At 44.5% G+C, this 19,703-nt stretch overlaps 1 protein-coding gene across 2 annotated transcripts in view; it reads left to right on the top strand.

Annotated features, from left to right (window-relative positions):
• Positions 1–19,703, top strand: part of uggt2 (UDP-glucose glycoprotein glucosyltransferase 2) — a 373,478-nt gene that overhangs the window by 142,247 nt on the left and 211,528 nt on the right. For both annotated transcript variants that reach the window (XM_080198156.1, XM_080198157.1), the window contains exons 13-14: positions 128–278; positions 2,382–2,501. In XM_080198156.1, the coding sequence (XP_080054282.1) occupies positions 128–278; positions 2,382–2,501 (271 nt within the window). The remainder of the gene's footprint in view (positions 1–127; positions 279–2,381; positions 2,502–19,703) is intronic.

Here is a 19,703-nt window from a genome sequence, read left to right as displayed (position 1 = left end):
TATATAATCCTTTACAAACTTTTGATTTATCCGTGCTATTTTCAGATTTAGCTTGCATTTTCATAGTTCCTGTACTTGTTACCTTGTCTGCCAGTAAGTCTTATTAATTTTGTTTGTTTTTCTCCAGCATCCTAGATATCCTCAAAGAGGAAGGAAGAATTATGGATGGTCTTTATAACCTTGGAATTAAAGATAAAGATCTGAGCAAATTTCTGAGTCTGAATGTTTATCCTACAGAAGAAAACCCAGCTCTTGATATCCGACACTCAACCATAATTGTTAGTATATTGTGCATTCTTCTGTGTTGTGTGTGTATGCGCAGCCTTTGATCACTTGAGCTCTTCTTGGTATATAGTTCCGAAGAACAAAGGGACATTGGCGTGTTTGTCCATAGATTTCTGGAGGCAGAAAGGGTGGTGAAAAAGTTATACGGCACATGCGTTTATCAGTCAAGGTATAGATTAAAAAACAGAGAGGTCATGATGGAGTTGTATAGAACTTTGGTGAGGCCACAGTTGGGAGTACTGTGTGCAGTTCTGGTCAGCATATTACAGGAAGGACGTGAATGCACTGGAGGGGGTGCAGCGGAGATTCACCAGGATGCTGCCTGGGATGGAACATTTATGTTATGAAGGAAGGTTGGAGAGGCTTGGGTTGTTTTCACTGAAGCAGAGAAGGTTGCGGGGCGACCTGATTGAGGTGCTTAATATTATGAGAGGCATGAGCAGGGTGGATTGGGAGCAGCTGTTCCCCTTAGTTGAAGGGTCAGTTACGAGGGGATACAAGTTAAAAGTGAGGGGTGGGAGGTTTGGGGGGATTTGAGGAAAAACCTTTTTTACTCAGCGGGTGGTGACGATCAGGAATGCACAGCCTGAGAGGGAGGTGGCGGCAGGATGCCTCACATCCTTTAAAAAGTTCCTTGACGTTATGGCACGCCATAATATTCAAGGCTATAGGCTGGCAAGTGGGATTAGGTGGGTAGGTCAAGACATTTCATGCATCAGTGCAGACTCGATGAGCCAAAGGGCCTCTTCTGCACAGCAGTGTTCCTAACATGATTATTCACAAAATTTTTTGGCTTTATATTTGTATAAGGACTGTGTATAGCTTTGTCACAGCTTCAGGAGAATCTCATTGGAAGGCTTGGAGTAAATAATATGCCAGTCATACAGCACAGAAATCCAAATAGCTCCTGTGTGGCTCTTTTAAATCTTTATCAAGTTTGACTCGCGCCTCTGTTCTTATTGCTAACTCTGCAAATTTCAACTTTTTAGGAAATGGCAGTCTGTGAATTGCTCTGAAGGAAAGCCAGCATTGACATGATTGGTCATATGGCCTTCTTCTGTGCTGTAAAGTTTGTATGATTCTTTACTAAATCCAGTTCTTTTCTGAAAGTTTTTATTGAATGTGCTTTCACCACCCTATCAGGGAAGTACATCACAGATTATAGCAATTTACTACTTAATAAAAGAAACAATCTAATTTGTCCCTTCTGGATTTTAGGCCATTTTTAATAACTCTGTCTTCTGGTAACCAGAAACCTCCTTTGCGTTTTGCATCCTTCACTGACCAGTGGATTAGGCAGGTTACTTCAACAAGGCTTCGACCAATTTTTTGCTGGGATGAGTTTCCAATTGGAATTCCCGTTCCCACTGATAGCTTTCCGGCAAAATCTTGTCCAACAGCGAGAATTTCACTGAAATTACTGTATTTGTGGATCTTCACAGTAAGAAGTCTCACAACACCACGTTAAAGTCCAACAGCTTTATTTGATAGTGAACGCCACAAGCTTTTGGAATGCTGTTCCTTCGTCAATAGAGTGAAAAGTTCTGATTGGAAACAGGGCATATAAAGGCACACACAGTTTATAGAATATTGATTAGAATGTAAGTCTTTAGAGTTAATCTGCTATTCAAGTCTTAAAGGTGTAGACAATGTGAGTGGAGATAGCTTGTCTCCAGACAGGACAGTAAGTGAGATGTTGCAAGTTCAGGCAAGTCATGGGGGTTACAGATAGTGTGACATGAACCCAAGATCCTGTTTGAGGCCGTCCTCGTGCGCGGAACTTAGCTATCAGTTTCTGCTCAGTGACTCTGCACTGTCGTGTGTTGTGAAGGTTGCCTTGGAGAACGTTTACCCGAAGATCAGAGGCTGAATGCCTGTGACCACTGAAGTGTTCACCAACAGGGAGAGAATAGTCTTGCCTGGTGATTGTCGAGCGGCGTTCATTCATTTGTTGTCGTAGCGTCTGCATGGTCTCCCCAATGTACCAACTCAGGACATCCTTTCCTGCAGCATATTAGGTGGACAACGTTGGCCGAGTTGCAAGAGTATATGCTGGGATCTTCAACATATTTACTGTCTTGTTCCTTTTTGTTTAGTGGATAAATGACCTGGAAAGGGACCAAAAGTACCGTTCTTGGCCATCAAGTTATCAAGAATTATTGCGACCAACCTTCCCAGGTGTAATACGGCAAATTAGGCGCAACTTTTTCAATTTGGTAAGTATTTTGAAGTAAAGGTAATGAGTTAATTATATGCATTTTTGGTTTAATTTTACATGATTATTAATTTGATAATGGTACAAAGAATTGGATACGATGGAAGTGAAGTCACATTAGTATTTTTTAAAATTAAATCTTTATGTCAATGAAATGCTTGACAGAGAAAAGTTTATTGGCTAGAATTTTATGCCCTCCTTTCCCCAGGCGAGCTTGTTCTGAGGCGGTGGGGTGGGGTAGTATGAAATTACGTGAAGCAGGATCCTGCCCACCCTGACCTGGTTACATTTCATGCTAGGGCAGGCAGGGATACCCCAAGTTTTCAATTGGTGGGTGGATGATAAGAACATAATAAGAACATAAGAACTAGGAGCAGGAGTAGGCCATCTAGCCCTTCGAGCCTGCCCCGCCATGCAATAAGATCATGGCTGATCTGTCATGGCTCAGTTCCACTTTCCCGCCCTCTCCCCATAACCCTTAATCCCCTCTCTTATCAAAAACCCATCAACCCGCGTCTTAAAAATATTTAGCGAGGCAGGCTCCACCACTTCAACAGGCAGAGAATTCCAGAGATTCACCACCCTTTGAGTGAAGAAGTTCCTCCTCAACTCTGTTCTAAACCGCCCCCCCTTTATCTTGAGGCTGTGCCCCCTAGTCCTACTGTCCTTTCTGAGCGGGAAGAGCCTCTCCACCTCTATCCTATCCATCCCATTCATCATCTTATACGTCTCAATGAGATCTCCCCTCATTCTTCTAAACTCTAACCAGTACAAGCCTAGTTTATTCAGCCTCTCCTCATAGCTCAACCCCCTCAACTCCAGAATCAGCCTAGTAAACCTCCTCTGCACTCCCTCCAAGGCCAAAATATCCTTGCGTAAGTACGGCGCCCAAAACTGCACACAGTACTCCAGCTGCAGCCTCACCAATGCGCTATACAGCTGCAGCAAGACCTCCCTACTTTTATATTCAATCCCCCTCACTATGAAGGCCAGCATCCCATTCGCCTTCCTGACCACCTGCTGCACCTGCCGGCTGGGTTTTTGCAACTGATGCACAAGGACCTCGAGGTCCCTCTGCACCGTCGCCTGCTGCAGTTTTTCGCCACGTAAGTAATAATCCTTCCTACCATTATTCCTACCAAAGTGGACCACCTCACACTTGCCAACATTAAATTCCATTTGCCATTTCCTGGCCCATTCGCCCAGCCTATCTAGATCCTTCTGCAGACTCTCCACACCCACTGCGCAATTTGCCGTCCCACCAATCTTGGTGTCATCAGCAAATTTCGACACCATACACTCGGTTACCTCCTCCAGATCATCTATATAAATGGTAAATAATAATAATTGAGGGACAAATACGAAAACAACAGATTTCAATCTTGGATATGAAAGGGGGTTGCTTCCTCCAACAGAAGCCCCATTCTGACTGGACAGTGCCCTCCTTTTAAGGCCTGGCGACCTTGAAATAACACTCATTTTTAGTTTGTGTTTGGACAACTGTGTGAGTTGTTGAACTGAGTGAACTCCAAGTTGCCTATCACAATTCCCACTCCCTTGTGATTCACATTTGGTGGGAAATATGGGCTTAGGTTATGGGAGATAATAGAGAACTCAGATTGATAATGGAAGCCCTAATGCTACACTGTCCCAACATGAGGCCATCAGAATGCTGCAAGAGGCCATTCAGACTAAAGTGGAGATTGACTGTTTGTTTGTTTGTTTATTTATTGCTAAAATCAGCTTCTACAGGCCAAACTCCACAGGATGAGTGCTGAGCTTGTCAGTTAGACAGCTCAACCTTCCTGAGAGTCACTTAGCTCAGAAAAGTCCTTTCAGCCCACCAAGTCTGCACCAATAACTAAACTGCACCAATCACTAAAGCCGCACTAATCCCATTTTCTAGCACTTTCCCCCATATCTATGAATGTTGTGGTGGGGGCAATTCTCCCAGCCTGCTGCACTGCAAAACCAGGACAGTGGGCCGTGAGGCTCAAAAGGAGGCCATTTCGCGGGTCCCCTTGGGGTGCTTTGGCCTCCGCAAGTCTCTGGCAGCCGGATTTCTGGCACTGTCAGCTCCACACCAGAAATTGGCACAGAGCTGTATAATTTATGTAAATCACTATTTTATTCTATTTTACATATATTTACTAGGCCTGAGACTGAAATCTCCTTCAGCAGTGTTTCACTCCAGTGGGGTTTACAATAGCTCCCTACTTGCTGGTGATCCCTGCTAGAGTGAAGGGGAGGCCGTGGAGTCCCCCTAGAGATCAGGGTTGGGGGTGCCCCCTCAGCATTGCCACATTACCAGTGCTAAGGAATCAGGCTGGCGCTGCCCAAGGGGCAAAGTGCTCATTCCCAGGGGGCACATTGGCACTGCCCAGTGGACATCGGTAGTGCCAAAAGTCAGGGCCTAATTCTGGCAGGGGCTCTGGGGAAGCGATGGGTGGGGGGGTCCTGCTGCTATTCTGCATAGGGATCACAAGCAGAGGGAGGGAGGCCTGCCAGTGAAATGAGCTGGGCATCAGCATGGGGGTGGCAGGGTTGGGAGAGGGGGGTGAGGGTTGGCCAACTGAGGGGAGGGTTGGGTCTCCAGGGGCGGGGGATGTCAGGACTGTGGGCTTGTGGTTTTGTTGGGGCTGCCGATGGGTGGGGAGGGGATTGAGAGATTGGGGTTGATGGTGGCGGCCAGGGGGAGGGTGGTCGAGGAGGGCCCTGACATGTTCAGGGGGCTAGCAATCAGGCTGTGGGTGGATTGTATGGCTGGTGATGTGTGGTCGTGGGTTGGCCAGCAGTTGGGAGGCCAGCAGTGTGGGCTACTGCATAAGCGCTGATTTCGGCATTGACAGATTGGCACTTGTGCAGTGTCAGGCTTGACACTATGTTGCTGACCTCTCCAGCAGGAATAGGCACTGCCTACTGATTTTTTTTTGCAAGATTCCCACTAGTGCACTCAGCAGTACACAGAGTGTGGGAGATTCATTTTGAACCTGAAAAAAACAGCAGGTTTTACACGAATTTGACACTCCAGTAACTAAAATAGCCTACTACCATCACTCTTGAGTGTTTTATTATTAAGTCAATTTCGGATCCATCTTAACAAATTTCCCTGAATTCTGTACAAAATAGGAGGAGGCCATTCAACCTGTGCTTCAATCATCTCACTAGTCTCCCATATGGGACCTTGTCAAAGGTTTTACTAAAATCCATATAAACAACATCACCTGCACTTCCCTCATCCACACACTTAGTCACATTTGCTGAGACAGCAGCAAGTTTAGACAGAGTCAGTGGATGGGAGGCTGATTTGTGTGATGGATTGGGCTACATTCAAGACCTTTTGTAGTTCCTTGTGGTTTTGGACAGAGCAGGAGCCATGCCAAACTCAGATCCAACCAGAAAGAATACTTTCTATAGAACATCTGTAAAAGTTGATGAGAGTTGTAGCTGACATGCCAAACTTCCTTAGTCTTCTGAGAAAGTAGAGGCGTTGGTGGGCTTCCTTAACTATAGTGTCAGCATGGTGGGGGGGGACCAGGACAGGTTGTTGGTTATCTGGACGCCTAAAAACTTGAAGCCCTTGATCCTTTCTACTTCGTCCCCCTTGGTGTAGACAGGGGCATGTTCTCCTTTACGCTTCCTGAAGTTGATGATAATCTCCTTCCAAATTTGTTAGGCATTCTCTAATAAAGCCATGTTGATTATCCCTAATTAACTCATCCAAGTGGAAATTAATTCTCTCCTTCCAAAATTTCTCCTATAGCTTCTCTACCACTGACATGAGACTCACCGGCCTATAACTTCCTGGTTTATCTCTACCACACTTGAAAGGTGAAACCACAATAGCCATCCCCCAGTCTGCTAGCACTTCCCTGTGATTGGAGAGAAACTAAAAAATTGTGTCAGAGCCCTTGCAATTTTCAGCTTCGTCTCCCATAGCAGCCTGGCATGCAGTTCATCTTGGCCTGGGGATTTGTCCATTTTTAAACCCACCAGAGCCTCCAATGACATTTCCTATTTTAAGCTGTATATTCCTCACAGTCCTTTTACCTGAATTCTATGCCTATGTTCTCCTTTTCCTGAATGAAGACTGAAGAGAAGTATTTATTTGACACCCTTCCAATGTTTTCTGGTTTCAGACTTAGATTGCCTCCTTGGATTCTAATAGGCCCTACTCTTCCCCTTAATGTATTTATCGAATATCTTGGGATTCTCCCTAATCTTGTTTGGAAGTTCTTTTTGCTCTTCTAATTGCTTTAAGTTCCCTCTTACATTTCCTATAGTCCTCTAGGGCCAAAGCTGAATTGCTCCCTATGCACGCCTTATCCAGCCCTCAATTGTCTTAGCCACCTAGAGTTCCCTGAACTTATTGCTCCTTCATTTCCTCCAAATAGTGACCATGTTGGACATGTACCCCACCACATTTCCTTTTTGAATGCCCCCCCATAGCTCGGCTGTAGACATCTCACAAGGAGCTGTTCTGAGTCCACTTTGGCCAGATCCTGCCTTATTGTAATAAAATTTGCCTACTCCCTAACCCAAAGCTATTTTTTGCTGTCTTTCCCCTTGTCCACAACAAACTTGAACAGTGCTGTGTTGTGGTCACTATTGCTATCATGCTCCCCTATGATGGATGATGTGGAAGCTTTCATGAGGATTTTGAATAGGCAGCAAACAGGAGTGCCTGACCATGAGAACAATGGCTGGAATTATTACTCTGTATTTGACTGACAAAGCCCAGAATGTTTATGACCCAGAGAAGACATAGATAGGATGCAAGACTGGGCAGAGAAGTGGCAGAGGGACTTCAACAAGGATAAATGTGTAGTGGTCCATTTTGGCAGGACCAACGGGATGCAGGAGTACAATATCAAGGGTAGGTGTCTTAGCTGGGTTGAAGAGCTGAAGGATCTTGGAGTCCAGGTCCATAGGACTCTTAGATCAGCCTCGCAGGTGGAGGATGTGGTCAAGAAGGCAATATGGTATACTGGTCTTCATTAATCGAGGGATTGAGTTTAGGAGTCGGGAGGTAATGCTGCAACTTTATAGGACCCTTGTCAGACCCCACTTGGAGTATTCTGCGCAGTTCTGGTCGCCTCACTACAGGAAGGATGTGGAAGCTATTGAGAGGGTGCAGAGGAGATTTACAAGGATGTTGCCTGGATTGGGAGGCATGCCTTATGAAGATAGGTTGAGGGCATGCCTTATGAAGATAGGTCTCTTCTCCCTGGAGAGACGAAGGTTGAGAGACGACCTGATAGAGGTTTGTAAAATGTTGAGAGGAATAGATAGGGTGGATTCTCGGAGGCTATTTCCCAGGGCTGAAATGGTCGCTACGAGAGGACACAGGTTTAAGGTGCTGGGAAGCAAGTACAGTGGAGATGTTAGGGGAAAGTTTTTCACTCAGAGGGTGGTGAGTGAGTGGAATCGGCTGCTGTCGGTGGTGGTAGAGGCGAACTTGCTGGGGTCTTTTAAAAGACTTCTGGATGAGTATATGGGATCTAATGGGATTGGAAGTTACAGATAGTTCTATGGCTTGGTAGGTACAGATGTGATCGGCGCAGCTTGTGGGCCGAAGGGCCTGTTTGTGCTGTAGTGTTCTATGTGCTATGTAAGATAACAGCTGAGAATTACAAGGCACTGGAAAAAGAAATCCTGGTGTGGCCAGGTGTAATGACAACTACAACTTTCATGCCTGGGTATACCAGGAAGAGAGAGCACCCCAGTCCCAGATGCTTGATCATTTGGCTCAGAGGAGCTCAGCCCTGGAGAAGTGATGAAAGAGTCATCCTTGCTCACTTCCTCAGGATTTTATCTCTGCACATAGGAGGTTGGTAAGCCAATGGAATCCCTAGTCAGTGGATCAAGCAATGAAACTTCCCTTGCAACAGTGGTACCAATATCGGAAGGCCAAATGTTTGAGTTATAAGGATAGACTAAATAGACTGGGACTTTCCTCTCTGGAGTGTAGAGGGCTGAGGGGTGACCTTATAGAGATCTATAAAATAATGAGGGGCATAGATCAGCTAGATATTCAATATCTTCTCCCAAAGGTGGGGAGCCTAAAATTAGAGAGCATAGATTTAAGGTGAGATGGGAGAGATACAAAAGTGTCCAGAAGGGCAATTTTTTCTCACACAGGGTGCTGAGTGTCTGGAACAAGCTGCCAGAGGTAGTAGTAAAGGCGGGTACAATTTTGTCTTTTAAAAAGCATTTAGACAGTTACATGGGTACGATGGGTATAGAGGGATGTGGGCAATTGGGACTAGCTTTGGAGTTTAAAAAAAAACCCAGCATTGACAAGTTGGGCTGAAGGGACTGTTTCCATGGTGATTAAATGGAGAAACCTAAGTGAGAAGCAGGGCCTGAACCAAAGTGTGCCGTTATCCAGTAACAGAGAAGAAAGCTTGTTGGGAATTGGGATACGTGGTTGGCCATTGTCCCTTCCAGAATGACCCAGGCCAGAGGAAGACCCTAATGGTCATTGCAGCCTTTAGCACCACCAACGTTGTAACCCCAAGAACTCATCAACTGGATAGGCAAGAGATACAGTAAAAAGTCTGACAACACCAGGTTTCAGTCCAACCAATTTATTTGAAACCTGGTGTTGTCAGACGTTTTGCTGTGTTTACCCCAGTCCAACGCTGGCATATCCACATCAAGGCAAGAGATAACCATAGTACTCATGTTGGACTCTAGGAGTATGGTAACTTTGGGCAACACACTTAGTCCACCAAAGACATGTCTTTCAAGGAAGGAGCACATGCCTTGGCAATCATTTGTGTATATGAAGATACCCAGATACATCCCATAGTGCAACTCTACTTTTAAGCACCCCAGGGGATTACCAGACTAAAGTTGGTGTGGTAAAACAATTGCCATATCAAGTACTGGTTGCTTGAGATTGACCTTCCAGGCACTATGGGAGCAGTCCAGGGCACTGCATCAGGTGCTGTGGTCTATTGGGGGATGCAGTGAGGGGCTTTCCAGAAGACAAGCGTGAAGACGTCTTTCCAAAAGTGGAACTGCTTGAGACAGCTTCCCAACAATTGAACTTTCCGGACTTGAGATGAAGGAGTGCATTCAATGAGTAGTGCCCATTGTGAGGTAACATCTGGAAAGGGCTCAAGCGAGTGGGGTGGTGGGGGGGCAGGATCTCACACTCTACCAGTGCCAAAATATATGAGTTTCTGTCCAAGGTGTTTTCAAGCCTTCCATCTAAAACTCTCAACCTAGACCACAAGATTGTCACCGAACCAGGACAAAAGGTGCGACTATAATCCTACCAGATCCCTGAAGCATGGCGGGAAGCTATCAAGAAAAAGGTTGCCTTCCAGGTGACAGCTTGGACCCAAAGGGATGTATGTGGTGTCACCAGGGGCTGTGTTTTGGAAGGGCAGTACATTTCTCATAACATTTCAGTTTTTGAAGTGTTTCCCCCTACTAAGATGGCCACAGGTAGTCAACCCAGAAGACATGGCAGTCTGGGAAAAACCTATCAGAAATCAGTGTAACAAGGATCAGCATGTAGCCTTGCTACATTATGTAAATAAAGCACTGACTCCTGCTAGCCAGAGGTCATTTTGGTGTCTTGAAAAGTGAGAAATTTGCTGTGCGTGTGCAGTTCCATTGCTGACCTCAGACAGTAGAAAAACTCTAATTTGGAGTAAACTTTGACCTGTAAGAAAACTTGCTCTGATAATCTGGCCTTTCTCATCTGTATTTTTATCTTCTCTACTGAAAGACTGTTGCTGTTGGATTATTTTATATTTGGAGAACTGAGTGAACTCCACCCCACCTATAATAACCCTCAGCCATTTGCAATATCACAATGCATATGAACTTTAGGTAGCTTTAAAACAATGACACGGGCATCTTCGGACATTGGCACTTCCTATCCTCTCACCATTTAAGAAATTCACTGGGTATTTCTGGTCCTGCCTTTGGCGGACATTGTCATGAGTAAAATCGAAAGTTTAAAGAGCGTTGACCTTTGGAGAGAATTTCAATGGGACCAGAAAATCCTGCCTAATGTTTTTCTATTTTTTCTACCAGAGTGGGTATCTTCATAACTATTCACGTTATATTCCATTTGCCACATTCTTGCCTATTCACTAAGCATGACCAGATCCTCTCGAAGCTTCTTTATACCCTCCTCAACTTCTCAATTAGTTGTGTGATCAGTAAATCTGGAATTTTATTTTATTCATTTATGGGACATGGGCATCACTGGTTGGCCAGCATTCATTGCCCTTCTTCAGAGGGCAGTTGAGAGTCAACCACATTGCTGTGGTCATATGTAAGCCAGTCCAGGTCAGCAGCTATCCTTCCCTTACATTAGTGAATCTGATGGGTTTTTCCAACAATCGACAATGGTTTTATGATCATCAGTAGATTCTTAATTTCAGATATTTGTTATGAATTTAAATTCCCCCATCTGCCATGTTGGGATTCGAACCTGCATCCCCAGAACATTACCTGAGTTCCTGGATTATTAGCCTACCAATAATACCACTAGGCCATTGTCTCTCCATTTGATCTCCATATCCAAATTATTTATATAACGGTGAACTGCTGTGCCCCAACATTGATCCTTGCACTAGTCAGGCTGCCATCCTGAGAACAGCCAGTTTATTCCTATTGTTTTGTCTATTTATCAGTTCTCAAACAATTCCAGTATTAACTCTAATCCAAATGTGCTGCAATTTTTTTAAACCACTCTTGTGAATCAGAAGGCTTCTAAAAGTCCAAATGTCCCAAATGCTCTGGTTCTCCCTTACCTATGCTTTCGGTAACATCTTCAAAACTCTAGTAGGCTTTTCAAACATGATTTCCCTTTCATAATTCCACGTTGACTGCCCAATGGTTTCATCATGTCTAGTTATCTTTTATAATAAATTCTAATGTTTTCCCATTGCGAACATCCAACTACTAGTTCAGTTTCTTTCTCACTCCTTCTTAAATAGTATAGTTACATTTGCAACTTTACAGTCTGCAGGAACCTTTCCAGAATGTAAGCATAAGAACATAAAAGCATAAGAAATAGGAGCAGAAGTAGGCCATCTAGCCCTTTGAGCCTGTCCCGCCATTCAACAAGGTCATGGCTGACCTGAAGTGGATCAGTTCCACTTTTCCGCTTTCTCCCCACAACCCACAATTCCCTTGTCTATCAGAAACCTATCTACCCGTGACTTAAATATATTCAGTGAGGTAGCCTCCACCACTTCAATGGGCGGAGAATTCCAGAGACTCACCATTTTTTTTGAGTGAAGAAGTTCCTCCTCAACTCCGATCTAAACTGCTCCCCCCCCCCCCCACTTATTTTGAGGCTGTACCCTCTAGTCCTGCTATCCTTCCTAAGCGGGAAGAATCTCTCTACCTCTACTCTATCTAGCCCCTTCATTATCTTACATGTCTCTGTAAGATCCCCCCTCAGCCTTCTAAACTCTAACAAGTCTATTCAATCTCGCTTCATAGGCTAACCCCCTCATCTCCGGTATCAGCCTAGTGAATCTTCTCTGTACTCCCTCCAATGCCAATATATCCTTTCGCAAATGTTGCGACTAAAACCGCACACAGTGCCTCACCAGTACCCTGTACAGTTGCAGCAAGACCTCCCTGCTTTTATATTCTATCCCCCTCACTATAAAGGTCAACATTCCATTCACCTTCTTGATCACCTGCTGCACCTGCAGACTGGGTTTTTGCAATTCGTGCGCAAGGAGCCCCAGGTCCCTCTGCACCGTAGAATGCTGCAGCTTTTCACCCTTTAAATAATAATCCCTCCTACTATTATTTCTACCAAAGTGGATAACCGCACATTTGCTCACATTATGCTCCATCTGCCAGGTCCTCGCCCACTTACTCAGCCTATCCAGATCCCTCTGCAGACTTTCCACGCCTTCCACGCAATTCGCTTTTCCACTCATCCTCGTGTCATCAGCAAATTTCGTTACTCTACACTCAGCCCCCTCCTTCAGATTGTCTGTGGAAAGAATTTTGAAAGATAAATACCAATGTATCCACATTTGTCCTTGCTAATATTTTCCTCTTTATGTGAAGGGGCTTTTATGGTTTGCCATTATGTTTCTTGGTAGCTAGCATTCATATTCTCTTTTTCTTCTTTCTTCCCTACAGTGCAGAAGGAGGCCATTTGGCCCATTGAGGCTGCATCAACCACAATCCCATCCAGACCCTGTTCCTGTAAACCCACATATTTAGCCTGCTAATCCCACTAACACTAGGGTCAATTTAGCATAGCCAATCAACTTAACCTGCACATCTTTGATCCATCTCCTAAATTGCCCTCAATCCTTGGCATACTCTAGCAACCTGAAAAGCCGCTTGATCTAAAGCAATTTTTAATATCAGCCGATGTTACCTTGCCTTTTCTGTTGGGTTTTTGTGTGTTAGGGGAATGTATATTTGTTGTAGAAGTCTAAAAGTCAAATTGACCTCTGATTCCCCAAGGCATTGCCAATGTTTTGTTGAATTGAGAAAGGTGAATATAAGAACATAAGAACATAAGGAATAGGAGCAGGAGTAGGCCATCTAGCCCTTCGAGCCTGCCCCGCCATTCAATAAGATCATGGCTGATCTGTCGTGTCTCAGTTCCATATTCCCACCCTCTCCCCATAACCCTTAATCCCCTTGCCTATCAAAAACCTATCAACCCGCGTCTTAAATATATTTAGCGAGGCAGCCTTCACCACTTCAACGGGCAGAGAATTCCAGAGATTCACCACCCTTTGAGTGAAGAAGTTCCTCCTCAACTCCGTTCTAAACTGCCCCCCCCCCTTTATCTTGAGGCTGTGCCCTCTAGTCCTACTGTCCTTTCTGAGCGGGAAGAGCCTCTCCACCTCTATCCTATCCATCCCATTCATCATCTTATATGTCTCAATGAGATCTCCCCTCATTCTTCTAAACTCTAACCAGTACAAGCCTAGTTTATTCAGCCTCTCCTCATAGTTCAATCCCCTCAACTCCGGAATCAGCCTAGTAAACCTCCTCTGCACTCCCTCCAAGGCCAAAGTATCCTTGCGTAAGTGTGGCGACCAAAACTGCACACAGTACTCCAGCTGCGGTCTCACCAGTGCCCTGTACAGTTGCAGCAAGACCTCCCTACTTATATATTTAATCCCCCTCGCTATGAAGGCCAGCATCCCATTTGCCTTCCTGACCACCTGCTGCACCTGCAAGCTGGGTTTTTGCGACTCATGCACAAGGACCCCCAGGTCCCTCTGCACCGTCGCATGCTGCAGTTTTTCGCTATGTAAGTAATAGTCCTTCCTACCATCGTTCCTACCAAAGTGGACAACTTCACACTTGCCGACATTAAATTCCATTTGCCATTTCCTGGCCCATTCGCCCAGCCTATCTAGATCCTTCTGCAGACTTTCCACACCCTCCGCACAATTTGCCGTTCCACCAATCTTGGTGTCATCAGCAAATTTCGACATCATACACTCGGTTCCCTCCTCCAGATCATCTATATAAATGGTAAATAGCTGAGGCCCCAGCACCGACCCCTGGGGCACTCCACTAGTCACTAATCGCCAATCCGAATAGCACCCATTGACCCCCACTCTCTGTCTCCTATTTGACAGCCAATCCCCTATCCATGCTAACACCCTACCCCCAACTCCATGCCCCCTGACCTTCTGTAATAACCTCTTGTGCGGCACCTTATCAAACGCCTTCTGAAAATCAAGAAAGACCACATCCACCGGCTCTCCTCTATCCACCGCCCTAGACACATCCTCATAGAACTCCAATAAATTCGTCAGACACGACTTCCCCTTAACGAAACCGTGCTGCATCTGCTCTATCAAACAATTCTCCTCAAGATGCCTTGCTATTTTCTCCTTGATCACGGATTCTAACATATTACCTATAACAGACGTTAAACTAACCGGCCTATAATTCCCTGCCTTTTGCCTGCCACCCATCCGAAAAAGGAGTGGTTTAGATTAGTGGGTCAATGTTTTTTTTTTAAAAATAAGACTGGTCGGCGCAACATTGTGGGCCGAAGGGCCTGTTCCGCGCTGTAATGTTCTATGTTCTATGTTCTTCTTAAACAACGGCGTAACATTAGCCGTTTTCCAATCTTCCGGCACTTCCCCAGAATCCAGCGAGGTTTGGAAAATAATCACCAAGGCATCCACTATCACCTCTGCCATTTCTTTCAGAACCCTTGGATTCATTCCATCCGGTCCTGGGGACTTGTCCACAATCAGTCCCTCCAGTCTTTCGAGCACTGCCTCTCTAGTAACAATAATGTCATTTAGGCCCTCCACTCCTACCATCTTTCCATCGCTAACACCCGGCAAATTATTCACGTCCTCCTCCGTGAAGACCGATACAAAAAAGTTATTCAAGGCCTCAGCCATTTCCCCATCTCCTACCACTAAGTCCCCCCTCTCATCCTCTAAGGGTCCAACGTTCACCCTAGTCGGCCTCTTCCTTTTTATATATTTATAAAAACTCTTACTATCCTTTTTTATATTAAACGCTAGCCCAGCTTCATAGTTTATCCTACCCTTCTTTATCACCTTCTTTGTCATTGTTTGTTGATATTTAAACCTCTCCCAATCCTCTTCTCGCCCACTACTCTTAGCTACTCTAAACGCACCCACTTTTAATTTAACACTTTCCTTTACCTGCTTCGTTATCCACAGCTGATTATCTCTCCTCCTACGACCCTTTTTAACCATTGGAATAAATTTCTGCTGAGCACCAAGAAAGATCTCCTTAAAGACCCTCCACTGTTCCTCAGCAGACCTACCTTCCAATGCGCTCCCCCAATCAACATTCGCCAATTCGTCTCTCATCCTATCGTACTCCCCTCTGTTCAAACAAAGGACACATGTCCGGGAACCCACTTTCTCCTCCTCCATCTGCATCAGAAACATCTGAACATGTTCTTACTGTTTGCAAAGGACAGAATCCTGCATAGGAATATATGTAACTCAAAACAACGGGTCCAACATTTGATCTGATTTCATAATTGGACAACACTTAAATCCCCAGTGTGCTAAAAATGATGCTGACCAATTTACGATTCAGTCATGTTTGCAATGTGGCTCACCTATCCTTACGAGAAGCTACATATATTAAAATGCAGGGTCCCATCCTCTGTAGCTCTATCCATTTCTCTCTCAAATCACTTTCTCACATCTCCATCAGAACAAACCATTAACATAAACCTTCATTTCTTATTCACTTGTGGGATATGGCCTACATTTATTGCTTACCCTAATTGCTCTTGCACGGATCCGCAAGAGATGAGTGAGATCCTCAATGAATATTTCTCATCAGTACTTACTGTTGAGAAAGGCATAGATATTAGGGAACTTAGGGAAATAAATAGTAATGTCTTGAGGAGTGTATGTATTTCAGAGAAGGAGATGCTGGAAGTCTTAAAGCACATCCAAGTAGATAAATCCCTGGGGCCTGATGAAGTGTATCCCAGGACGTTGTGGGAGGCTAGGAGGAAATTGGGGGTCCCATCGCAGAGACATTTGAATCAGGACACATGATTAGTAAGTTTTGCAGATGACACCCAAGATTGGTGACATAGTGGACAATGAAGAAGGTTATCTTGCATTTCAACGGGATTTTGATCAATTGATGAACAGCAGATGGAGTTTAATTTAGATAAATGTGAGATGATGCATTTTGGTTAATCAAACCAGGCCCAACTTACTCAGCTAATGGTAAGGCATTTTACAGAACAAAGAGATCTAGGGGTACAGATTCATAACTTCTTGAAAGTGGAGTCACAGGTGGACCGAATGGTGAAGAAGGCATACAGCATGCTTGGTTTCATTGGTCAGAACATTGAAAACAGGAGCTGACTCATCTTGTTTAAGTTGTACAAGACATTGGTAAGGCCATGCTTGTAATACTGTTAACAGTTCTGGCCACCCTATTATAGAAAGGATATTATTAAACTAGAAAGGATGCAGAAAAGATTTACTAGGATGCTTCCAGGACTTGGTGGTTTGAGTTATAAGGAGAGGCTGGATAGACTGATACCTTTTTTGCTGGAGCGTAGGAGGCTTTGGGGTGATCTTATAGATATCTGTAAACTAATAAGAGGCACAGATAAGGAGGATAATCAACATCTTTTTCCAAAGGTAGGGGAGTCTAAAACTAGAAGGCATAGGTTTAAGATGAGAGGGGAGGGGGGCAATTTTTTCACAGAAGGTGGTGAGTGTCTGGAATGAACTGCCAGATGTAGTAGTACAGCAGGTACAATTTTGTCTTTAAAAAAGCATTTAGACAGTTACATGGGTAAGATGAGTATAGAGGGATATGGATCAGATGTGGGCAATTGGGACTTGTTTAGTGGTTTAAAAAAAAACACGGCATGATCAGGTTTCCATGGTGTAAGACTCTGACTCTAAGGAGTGGTAAGTCATCTCTTTGAACCATGTGATATAAGTACAGCAACACTTGAGTTCCAGAATTTTGATCTAACAACAGTGAAGGACTGATATCTTTCCAAGATAGCATGTTATGTAACTTCGAGGTTAATTTGCAGGTTAATTTGTGGCGTTCCCATATACCTTTGCCCTAGTTTGTTTTTTGTAACACTTCAAGCGTACTGTTAAAGGAGTTTTTGCAAGATGCTGCAGTGCATCTTGATATAGGCGGTACACACTGCTCCTACTGTGCAGTACTGTTGGAGGGAGTGATTGCTTAAGGTAATGATGGGATGCCAGTCATGTGAGCTGCTGTGTTTTGAGAAATGTCAAGCCTCTTGAATAGAACTGTACTAATCTATACAAAAGGGGAATATTTCATCACACTCCATTCCATCCAAAGATGTGCAGGTTACGTGGATTGGCCATGGTAAATTACTCCTTACTGTCCAGTAATCTGTCGGTTAGATGGTTTAGCCATGGGAAATGTGTGGGGTAATGGTGTAAGATGGGGTAGAGGGCCTGGGTAATGTGCTCTGCCAAAGAGTCGGAGTAGACTTGATGGGACAAATGATCTCTTCTGCACTGTAGGGATTCTATGACATTGACTTGTGCCTTCTAGGTAATGGACAGGCTTTGGAGAATCAGTAAGCATGGAAATTGGGATCATTTGCAGAATTTCAAATCTCTATTAGCTTTGCAGCCCCTTCTTAAATAACGGATACTGTTCAGTTTCTGGTTGGTGGTGACCCCAGTATGTTAATTTTGGAAAATTGAGAAATGACAATTGTGAGGGGACATAGTTTTAGGGTAGGGGGACAGGGAATTCCTAGGGGATTTCAGAATTCTTTTCAGAGGGTGATGGGAATCTGAAATGTACTACCTGGGAAGGTAGTGGAGGCCAGAAGCCTTACAATCTTTAAAAATTATTTGGATGAGCACTTGAAACATCATAATATTCAATTTTATGTCCAGCATAAGTTATGTCTGGTTGAGGGAATTGCCTCCTGGAACCATATCACAGTGAGATAATGAATGCCTTTGGAGGGGGAGAAAAGAAATAGTATTTTTTCTCGATAAATCATTTAGGCATGTTTGGATCCAGAAAATGGCCCAGCTTCATTGTTGTGGTTTAGGATCTTTTCTGTGCACTTTAATTGGAATATCTTATCTATTAATCCAAGAAATAAACTAAACACTACTTAAAATTTAAATGAACATAAGAAATTGAAGGAAATGGTGATTGCCATATCAGCAGTGGAACCTGCTCTGTCATTCAGTGTGATTGCAGCTGCTTTTGCCTTAACTCTCTCACCTGCTCCCAAATCCTTTGGTTCCCCGAGAGACCAAGGCTGCGATTCTCTGTGGCAAATTCGCAGGAGAACTGGCGTAAATTACACTTCTTTTTTGCAGTGCAACTTCAGACAAAAATCTCTGTGCAATGCAGAGATCACAATCGGGAATATCATTAAAACCTTGGGGGGGAGCAAGGCCTATTCATGCTGCAGGCTGACAGTTCTGGGCCCCTGCGCGTGCTCACTGGCCCTTATCTGTCAGCGTGCAGTTTGCTGGCCAGCCCAAGACTGCCACAGTGCTGCCCCCACTCCCCCACAGGCCTGATCTCGGCCCCCATTCATTCGCGGGCCAGCCCAGAACCCCTTCCCCCATCCCAGACTGCCTGATCCCCAGCCTGCCCCGATCGCAATGGCAGAATGGCAGCGGGACCCCACCCCCTCCAAGTGCCCCTGGGCAAAGGCACTTTGCCCTTTGGGCAGTGCCACGATGCCCATGCCCAGGGGCTACCAGCTCAATATTGTAATCTACCTGATAATATGTAAAATTAAGTCAGTATGACCTGTCCATGAAATGAAGGGCAAATCGCATCCAGCCAATTCAACCTCATCAGTCTACTGTCCATCATCAAAGTGATGAAATTGCAACAAAGAGCATTTAATCAGCAATAACCTGATTTTGGATTCTGCCAGGATAACAAGGCTCTAAACATGGACAGAAGAACTGGATTTCGGAGGTGAAACTGGTAGTCCTGGACGTCAAGGCAACATTTATCTATGGAGCCTTGACAAAGTCAATGGGAGTCACTGCACTGAAATAGTTGAAGCCATAACCAATACAAGGAATGATAGTTTTGATTGTCAGAGATCAAAAGATTTGATTGTCAGAGGACATTTCCACAAAAGTACCTCATGATAGTACCAGAAGCCCAATCATCTTCAGCAGTCTTCAATCCATCATAAGATCAGAAGTGAAGATGTTTTCTGTTGATTGCAAAAAATGTTCAGAATCATTTGTGAGTCGGATATTGAAGCAGCCTGTGTCCACATGCAGCAAGACGTGAATCATTTTCAAGCTTAGGCTGATTATAATAAGTAACATTTATACCCACAAAAGTGCCAGGCAATTATATCTACCAAGACAACATCTAATCATCCTCCCTCAACTTTTAAGAACAGAATCATATAGCACAGGAAACATTTGTCTGAGGAGCCCTGACAAAGTCAATGAGAATCACTGCACTGAAATAGCTGAAGCCATAACCAATACAAAGGAATGATAGTTTTGATTGTCAGAGACCAAAAGATTTGATTGTCAGAGGATGGGCATCCTTAATTCACTGGTAGAGAATTCCAAAGATTTGCTGTAGAGTTTTGAGGGTGGCACAGTGGCTCAGAGGTTAGTATTGGCTCAGAGGTTAGTATTGCCTCACAGCGGCAGAGTCCCAAGTTCGATTCTAGCCTTGGGTGATTGGCTCACCCCTG

This window comes from Carcharhinus amblyrhynchos, chromosome 10 (assembly GCF_965287045.1).
Source record: "Carcharhinus amblyrhynchos chromosome 10, sCarAmb.v2.hapA, whole genome shotgun sequence".
NCBI lineage: Eukaryota > Metazoa > Chordata > Chondrichthyes > Carcharhiniformes > Carcharhinidae > Carcharhinus > Carcharhinus amblyrhynchos.
Note: the sequence above shows the minus strand (reverse complement) of the source record. Positions and strands in the feature narration are given on the sequence as shown.